The sequence below is a fragment of the Misgurnus anguillicaudatus genome, chromosome 13, assembly GCF_027580225.2.
Source record: "Misgurnus anguillicaudatus chromosome 13, ASM2758022v2, whole genome shotgun sequence".
Lineage (NCBI taxonomy): Eukaryota > Metazoa > Chordata > Actinopteri > Cypriniformes > Cobitidae > Misgurnus > Misgurnus anguillicaudatus.
Window position 1 is genome coordinate 28,769,144 of NC_073349.2, and position 10,054 is coordinate 28,779,197.

General features: G+C 35.3%; 1 protein-coding gene across 1 annotated transcript; it reads right to left on the reverse strand.

Moving 5' to 3' along the window:
- Positions 1 to 55: 55 nt before the first annotated feature.
- iyd (iodotyrosine deiodinase) lies at positions 56 to 3,331 on the reverse strand. The gene is made up of 5 exons (XM_055187874.2): positions 3,102 to 3,331; positions 2,130 to 2,330; positions 910 to 1,069; positions 405 to 561; positions 56 to 281 (listed from the first exon to the last, which is right to left on the reverse strand). Exons 1-5 carry the CDS (start codon positions 3,289 to 3,291, stop codon positions 99 to 101), a joined length of 891 nt encoding a protein of 296 aa, XP_055043849.2. The 5' UTR covers positions 3,292 to 3,331; the 3' UTR covers positions 56 to 98.
- Between the last annotated feature and the right edge of the window lie 6,723 nt (positions 3,332 to 10,054).

Below are 10,054 nucleotides of genomic sequence, written 5' to 3' on the forward strand. Positions count from 1 at the left end.
TACTGATATATAGTAAAACGTGTTCAAATATAACATTTGGTCCAATATTTGAAGGTGTACAAAGTTTTACTTTATGTAAGTTTGGTAATACACAGGAATTAAACAGACACCATTATATCATTAAGATCCTTGCGTTTGAGGTCAGGCACTGTGGCATCAGATGCAGGATAGCCAACAGGAAGTAACATCAGAAGCTTCTCATTGGCTGGTCGCTGGAGGAGGGACCTGAGCTGTGGGCCGCAGTTTAGGGGAGTTGTTGTCACAGTCACCAGTTCAACATGCTAACATAAAATACAAAAATAAAAGTGCATTAAAATACTGTATATTTCCCAAAATGCCACATCATTCTTCAATTAAACGATTGTTTTGTGTGTGTGTGCTTTAAAATTGCTTTGGTTCCTCACCTGCAAAGCAGCCAATAGGATACCACAGGAGATAGACACACTGATTTCATTATAATAGTGAGTTTTCTTCTTGCCATTGGGCAGAACTCCATATGTCTGCTTAAATATAAGAATCAGATATGGGGCGATGTCCAAATACTCCTTCACCCAGTTAGTCCTATGACAAAGGTGTGATCATTACTGAAATTATAAGTGATTTTATAATGTATATCTTGTGTTATTTTGTTTGATACAAAATTTAGAAATAAAGGTAACCCCTGATAAAATAACCAAACAGGGAGGGTAGTAGAATGACATGTAAATAGTTTACCAATGTTTGTCAACAATGTTTATCAATATCATAATATATAATATTTATCTGTAATTATAAGTAAAATTACCATAAACATATTTGTTATATTATTTTATTTATGTAACAATTACTCATGATAGAAATATAAGAGTGAAAATAACCAGGAGGGGGCACTATTATCATAACAGTACAATAGACAGACCCCCACACAACCTAAGTCTCTTCAGGTCATGGACCCAGTTGTCTCCCATCCTTTGTTTGTAGTTGATCTCCTCTTCTTCCTCAACAATCTCTCTGATCTTGTGTTTGACATCTGCATCAGACACCACTACAAATGTCCAGGGCTCAGTATGAGCTCCACTGGGAGCAGTGCCTGCACAAACACACAGTAATTCATTGAAAAGTAAGTGAGGAGTTTATATTTAAGGGAATTTGCAGGAATAAGGAAGCATTTAGCTTGTATTTGTCAAATTATACCATCTCTATTAAAAAAAGTAACAAAACTATTGAAAATACCTGGGTGATTCTCACGAAACCATTGAAACACCACGGCACTAATGATTTTAGCTTTAAAATGTGTAATATAGTAACATTAAAAAGCATCAGAATTAACACAATACTGTGTTCTACCTTGCACAATGTGTGATTTCAACATTTTATAATTGTAAATTTTATCTCATTTTCTGCTGAAATTCTCATTACCGCAATGTGTCCGGCTGTGTTTGAACATGCGTTATGTTGTAATTTAATCAAATTAACACAAAAATATTAAGAAACAAAATAAATGGATGTTTTGCTAGACTACTTTAGATGACAGAAAAAATATTTACTGAATATTCATGTATAATAATAATGAAGAAAAATTAGGAAAATTATGTGTCCATGCCTGATGTTCTCATCCTCCGCAACACTTTTTGAGAACAGTTTAAGCACACATACCGAATTTTAATAAAGTTTGATTTTGAGTGACCAAGCACATGGACCAGTTACTTCAAGATGGCTACCAGGTAAGATCATTTTTTTACAGTTAATTTGAAATATTGTCTTGTCAGAATGCTTACACGACATTTTGATTATCATTACCGCAACAGATGCATATTAAATGTTAATTTAATTAATAGAAGCATAATACTTTGATTTTAAATGCATGTGCAGAATCTCCAAATTATGTTCTTTCAGGTTTGTCATGTCATTTTGAAAATATGTCAGTGTTGATGTTTTCTGACTGTTGCGGTAATGAGATTTTTTAGGACAATTTTTTTAAATTATGTTACAAAAAGTGTTAAATGATAAGTAAACGTTTTTAAATTAATGTTCCCATTTACTCCAGACTTTGTTTTTCAATGTCTGGTGGGAAAAAAAGTAAATTTAAGCAATTTTTACATTTTCATGCTTGACATTTTTAAAACCAAGTTTTCGTGAGAATCACCCACCTGCAGCACGTATTACATTGTTGATGACTTCTCTGGGTACCGGTTCTGGACTGATGAACCGGACGGATCGTCTGAGATTCATTAGTGAGTAGAACTTTTCAGAACGTTCAAGCATCTCAGCAGCGGCGTATCGGGGTGGGGTGTATGGGATATGAGTTAAATTGTCTTCATTTTCACTTTCTGTCCAATCATTGTCATCCTCTGTGCACAGGTAACAGACTCAGTGATTGAACAAAACACAAAATCACACAATCTTAATCACATTGCTGAATTTGATATGAGCCACTGCAATTAAAACATTTTAAAAGTGGGCTGTAATCCAAAACAATCGTTGGACTTTTTTGGACTTTCCATTAAATATATGCCATTGCAACCTTTCAGCCTTGACTTTTAAACATGTAAGATCTCTTCAAAAGTTCTGGATCATTACATTTGACCGCCCTCTTGAGCAGCAAAGTCATACAGGATAACAGAATGGACTTGTGCTACCTTAAAACAACAAACTTAAAACTCTTTTACTGCATCCGACAGTTTGGTGCAATAAACTGCATACAATGAAACATAACTTTTTGAATTGCAGGCAGCCATAATGATTTTAAAGCCACCTGAGACTCAGCAATTTCATTTTTTCTATAGTGCTCATGTGTTTTCGGTTTTATGCATCCTGTTGTTTTAAAACCTGGTGTATTTTGTATGATATTATAATATGATTAAATTAAAAAAGTTTGCATATAAATATAATAATTTATGAATGATCTAAGCATAAAATAGAAACAATATAGTGCTATAAAGTAATGTAAACGGTTCATTTGTTTTATGTGTATATGCTCGGATTATACTGTGGACTACCACTAGTATATGGACATGCAGTAGTATCCACGGGAGTGGCATTTAGGTTAATTTAGAAGAAGTATGGTATTACTGTAATATATTTAAATCCAGTTGTATGTGTATTGTGGGAATGAACAATACCGTTTTCTTTGCTGTTGATTTCTGTATCATCTTGCAGATCCTCGTCCACCCATGGTCTCACCTTTGCCCCGTACGAAGAGTTCTCCTTTGGTTTGGTCTTGTCTTTCTTCTGGGAGTTTTTGAAGATAAAACCAATAATCACACACAAAACCGCCACGAATACTGGCGTGAGAGACGAGAACAACGACATGACTAATGTGAGTCTTCTGGAGGAGTTTGAAATTTGACCTAATGGGGAGGGACTTATTTCTGCAGTTAATGTTTATACAGTGTTACAGAAACACACACACACACACACACACACACACACACACACACACACACACACACACACACACACACACACACGTTTACTTATATATTATTCAATGGGGACATTCTTGCTTTAATACAAAGCTACTTATAAATACTAGAACAGAACAGAATACTGAAACATATTTTTACCATAAAAAAAAATAAAAGTTTAGACTTCTCCAAGGGGATTTTTTCATAATTTTGTGTTTACATTTTCCTCCAAAATATGATTAAGTAGTGTAGGTACACACATAATATTTGTTGTGAGTCTCATCATAAACGTCTGTTCTGATACGACAAATAATAACTACTTAATGTTGGAGCTGATGGTGTGGGCAAATTTTTTTTTTTAAATGTTGCAAAAGATGTGGCTGACTGGATTGCAATAGGAAAATCATTCCACCAACATGGAGAAGTGAAGGAAAATGAGTGCGAACGTGATTTAGTGCCCCTAACATTTACATGCATTTGGCAGATGCTTTTATCCAAAGCGACTTAAAAGTAGTGCATTACAATTTATACATTTTATCTGTATTCATTTGTAGTGCCTTATACCTGACACAGGCTTCAATCGGTATCCGGTGAAGAGAGATGAAGAGCGGCATTACATGAGCAATTTTGGGCTCCTGGAAGATGCTGCATTCTGAACCAATTGGACTGGTTTAATAGACCGTACAGGAAGGCCAGCAAGAAGGTTCAGCAGTAGCCTTATCAAAATAAATTTTTGGATAAATACATTTTTTAAATGTAATGTTATACCTGATATTATAGAAAAATGAATCATTTTGAGTCTATATCCTCATGGCCTAATGGTTCGAGAGTCAGGCTTGTAACCCAAGAGTTGCAGGTTGAAGTCTCATGGGCATCAGGTTACCAAGGCACCTGTTCCCAATTGCTTCCCGGATGCTGCCCACTGCTCCAGTTGTGTGTGTGTGTTCACTATTGGGATGGGTTAAATGCAGATGCCACATTTGAAGTATGGGTTACCATACATTGTTCATTATGTCACTTGACTCCATCCATATTTTGACGGTCTTAATCTTTAACATGAACACAGTCTCTCGTGATGATTAGCAGATCTCCAAAAACTCCAAAAACTCATCTGTGATCATTATAATTACATTTCAATCTGAAGTCTAACGCTAAGTCCTGTTTGAAAGGCAGACAAATTTATGACCAGACCAATATCAGCGTAACACATCGACTTCACAACCATTTCATGCTTTCTCGTCTCAGTATATCGTTGTATGTGCAACAAGTTCAACAAGACAAAGAGAAAGAGAGAGAAAGAGTATAAATTAAATTTGTTTAACATTTAACACTTACATTTTTTTTAAGGTGCAGATATTTTAGACAAATTGATAAAACGCAAGATAATTAGCCTGCACCAGATCTGTTGGGCTATAGATTATCTCAACTGGTAAAAAACACATATGTGCTATCCATAGTCACTAGATGGCTTTGGTTCATCCTTCAATGCATGTCAAATGTTTAAGGCATGTCATTTCTTTTCACATCAAAACTAATAGCACACATTTTCTCAACCAGCCACATGCATGACTTTCATTCATGTCTTGGAAAAATGCACCACAGAAACAGATCTCATTGCTCATTTTGTTTCCCTCTAGGAAATGCCGTCAGATCTTCTGAAATCCCTCAAGCTGAAGACAGTGGCCCACAATCCAATACAAGATGCACATTTCACAACAAACACCACGGCACGAAGTAGACATTTCGGAAAAACAAACCACCGAGTTGCATTTGAATGCAAGCACAGGTTGGCCACACACATTGATAGATATGTGAACACAATCTAAATCTTTACACTGTTTATAAATAATTGCATACATTTTCTTTAATATGTAACATAAAGTTGCCCACCAGCATTTTTTGTGTGATTTTTACAAGTTTCAAAAAAGCCTTCCAGGAAAATTGTCTTCTTTAAAGGATTAGTCCATTTTCTTAAAAAAAATCCAGACAATTTACTCACCACCATGTCATCCAAAATGTTGATGTCTTTCCTTGCTCAGTCGAGAAGAAATTATGTTTTTTGAGGAAAACATTGCAGGATCTCATTTTAATGGACTTTAATGGACACCAACGCTTAACACTTAACTCAACATATAACAGTTTTTTTCAACTGAGTTTCAAAGGACTATAAACGATCCCAAAAGAGGCATAAGGGTCTTATCTAGCTTTTGACAAGAAAAATAAAAAACATGCACTTTTAAACCACAACTTCTCGTCTAGGTCCGGTCCTGAAAAGTGCCAGCGTGACCTCACGTAAATGCGTAGTGACGTAGGGAGGTCACGTGTTACATATATGAAACGCACATTTGCGGACCATTTTAAACAATAAACTGACACAAAGACATTAATTAGTATCATTCCACATAAACAACATCGGAACGGTCCTCTTTCAACACACTTGTAAACACTGGGGCGGAGTTTCGCGTTCGTCCTCTGTGACCTCTTGATGTGATGACGTATTGCATGATGTCACGCTGGCGCATCACAGGACCTGACCTAGACGAGAAGTTGTGGTATAAAAGTGCATATTTTTTATTTTTCTTGTCAAAAATGACAATCGTTTCGCTAGATAAGACCCTTATGCCTCGTTTGGGATTGTTTAGAGTCTTTTGAAACTCCGTTGAAAAAAACTGTTAAGTGTTGAGTTAAGTATTAAGTGTTGGGCTCTATTAAAGTCCATTAAAATGAGAAAAATCCTGCAATGTTTTCCTCAAAAAACATAATTTCTTCCCGAACAAAGAAAGACATCAACATTTTGGATGACATGGTGGTGAGTAAATTATCTGGATTTTTTTTAAGAAAATGGACTAATCCTTTAAATGAAGAGTTTCGTTGCAAAACGAGATAAATCCATTTTTTAACATTTTTGTCAAAACATGTTTATTATTATGTTATCATGTTATTATTTTGTTTTATGGTGCTAGCTGTATTTTTTAAGTTAAGAAGGTTTAAATCAAAACAAACCAACTGCAGTTGAATTGAAATTAATTGGAATGCACAACCAAAAAACGAGATTTCTGAACAATTTAAAAAACGGTGGTTATCTCGTTTTGCAACGAAACTCTTCAAATATAGAAATATACAAATATATCAAATGCTTTTAAATAAACAAACAAACAAAATAGGAAAAAACATAATTTGCTCTCGTTTTATAACCTCTTAAATATGGGTAGCTATCTTTAAAAATAAAAAATGTTGAGCAAAAAGCAGAAATAATTGCATTTTTGTAAAAAAATTTTTAGAGATCAGATTCAGAGCGATTATCAAAACATACACAGAGTTTAAAATTAATAAAATTAGTTTTTGCTTCAGTTTTTTTTTAATAAATTGGGTTAGAGTGCCATCTAGTAGATAATAGCGGAATTACAGATTACCATAAAAACTTTGAGAGGGAATTGTTTTCTCTTAATGGACAAGATAACTTGTCAATGGCGGGGAAAGAGTTAAACAATGACAAACAAATAAGTATCGGAAAGATGTCAGTCATGTGGAAAAAAAATCACAGAAATTTTAACAGATGTAATGTTTAATGGGAATTGTATTGGTTTTAAAGCAACACTATGTAGTTTCCATGTAAAAATGACTTACAGCTCCCCCATGTGGTTGAAAAGCGCAACAGTGCCTGGTATCAGACACTCTTCTGCAGGCAAGGGGAGGGGCGGGGCTGTGTTTCCTACCCTCCACCGCCACTTTCAGAGTGTGCATGTAGCAGCTAGGAGGCTGCTCAGGTTGCAGCAACAGTACAATTTGTCCAGTTAAAGGTTGTTCTATCACTGAAATAATTTTAGAGACATTATTTAAAGGTAAAAAAAACTACATAGTGTTGCTTTAATGGAAACTATAATTGTCCCTGTGGGTCTCTACTGGTAATGTTGGGTTATATTGGTGCGATGGGTTATATTCCTATCGCACCAATATAACCCAATATATTTGCGATGTCATCTTGCAGATAGGAACCAATAGAACCATTAAATCCAATGGAATAAGAACACCCTACATATTTTCTAATGGTTTGAATGGTAAACACATGATGGTTCATAGTGGTATTTGTATGGAAACCATCAGAATTTACATAGTTTTAATCAGTAGGGAAATAACAGTAAACATAAGTATATGCAATTTAGTAATAGCGAGGGTATCGGAAACCAGTAAAATCATTTTCTATTAATAGTAGTAACATGTAGTAATGAACATATGTGGTGCATGATGGCTGTCGTGATGCAGACACTGCAGCCGTCGTAGGAGCTGTGATCACGGTGGAGGTTTTACAGTACTTAAATGTCTCTAGAGGCAATGCACAGACTGTGTTTACTGAAGTGAAATAAATCAATTTCTGTACACGTATACCAGGCACACGCAGACAGCTCGGACATGTGACGATAGTGTGCTTGCATGCGTGTTCCTGGAGAGCTTTTAGGCCCGGGGTTTCTCCAGATCTGGGTCAGTTAAATATTAACCGATGTAAACATACATTTGGGTTCACCGCTCAAACCTGTTAGCTACTGAGGGAAATCCCTTCAAATATAGTACACGATTAAATGAAGATGCATTTTGATTGTAGAGTTGGTGAAAATGTTTTAAAATAGAAATGTTATGGATTATTAGTGGGACTGGTCTCAAAATGTCTATGGCAGTTTCTGATCAGACAAGATTAAAAATATGTAAACCAGTCTGTGAAAACCAGGCTGAAGTCAGCAATTCTACATAAAACCACCAAGGGACATTTCTCTAGTAGCTTTAAAATTAAACTGGTTTGTTTAATTAAAACGTTATTGTTTCCTCTCTTCTCTCTGTTTATCTTCGCTGTGCTGCTCTCAGCTCTCCGAGACTGCAGCAAAACAAGAATGGAGAAGCTCATTCATTATAAATGCATGTTTTACTCAAGAAAGACAAACCTTTTAGCCTGTTCTGATGAATGAATGCACGTTTAAATGAATGAAGGTTTCTTTCTTTCTGATGTTTTTGGGAAAAGCACAAGCGACTAGGCATTTTTACATTACATTGCATGTGGCTGTTTAATCTTCTTCGCATGAGAAACCGCTGATTGCACTTCTGGTGGCAGATGCTACAGAAACATCTTTCCTGTCCTCTGGCAAATGCACACATAAATACTGGCGAGATAGATACGACTGGGTTAGAGAAACAAATAACGAAAGAAGAAAACCACAGACATCTGTAGGCAAATGGAGGGGACAAGATGCTTTTACAAAATATGTTATCTGCATAGAGAGCTAAAATTGGCTCGCATCACAATCTTAATATGATGCTATAATAGTCGACAACAATACTGATGAAATCAGATTAGACCTAATGGCTCGCTCACTTCCAGGAAACACTGATACCCTTTCAATCTAGATTGTTGATTGGGGTAAATGGCATTTGAATGGATTGCATTGCACATCCGAAGTGAACGTAGCCAGGTCTTGCGCTTTGGACTGGGGGCGCATGTCATTAGACATTCTCCTCACATGCACCTTACAGTCACAATTATGCCTCTCGTGAACGCGCCTGTGAAAAGTGGGTCAGAAAATTTAAAGAGACAGCATCAGTATGCAGTATGCTTATTATAGTTGTATGTTTCAAATGGATATATGGGTGATTCTCGCAAAATGAGACTTATGAGGTGTCATGAAACATTTTGATAAAAAAAGTCAAAATAAGAAGTATACAGTTACAAACATCTCTTTATGTACTATTTTGCACATGATTTCAAATGACATCATACAAATCAATTTTGTTGTTTTAATGGGAACATTTTCATTACCGCAACGTGTCAATGACTGGATTTGGGTTCTTTGACGTGGAAATATTTATAATTAAAAAAATCTAAAAAATAAAAAGCTTCAGTGCATGTTATACTATAAACATTAACAATAAAGAAACATGTGGTGTTTGGTGACCATTGGTAAATGTAGAGACAATAATAAGGAATATAAATGTGTCCACAAGCAATTTTCTCATCCTCCGCAACAACTTTTCAATCATTGTTTAAGCCCTCAAGGAACTTACATTTTCAAAAAAAAAAAATAGTTGGAAGGGACATAATTGACTGTGAAACTTAAGATGGCTACCAGGTAAGCAGTTCTTATTTTTTCTCTCCAGTTAAACTTAAAATTTTGTTTGTGTCATCTTACCTAGACAACTTTTTAGTTATCATTACCGAAACTTGAGTTTGTAAATGCATATATTTAATGTAATATGATGTTGCGGTAATGATAATTTTTGGTAATGATAATCTAAAACATGTTAATAATTCTATAGGAAATATTTTTTAAATCCTCTTAAAATAATAGTTATAGTAAATTCAGACCTTAATCTTATATGTGCAAAAAAATTGGCTTCAAGGGCTTTTTAAAAATTCTGATAGTGGACATCTTCTAAATCTGGATTTCGTGAGAATCACCCATATGTGTATTTTATTCCACCAGTGTTGTAGTTCTCGAGAGTGGTGTCGGTCTCGAGACCGGTCTCAAGACCACTTTTTAAAGGTCTTGGTCTCTTCTTGGAATCGACCGCATTTTTACTCGTCTTGGTCTCGGACAAAGAAGACTAAGAACTTTATTTCAAGACCGGTCAAGACCACAACTAATGGCCCATCACGAATTTATTTTTTATCATTAATTTTATGA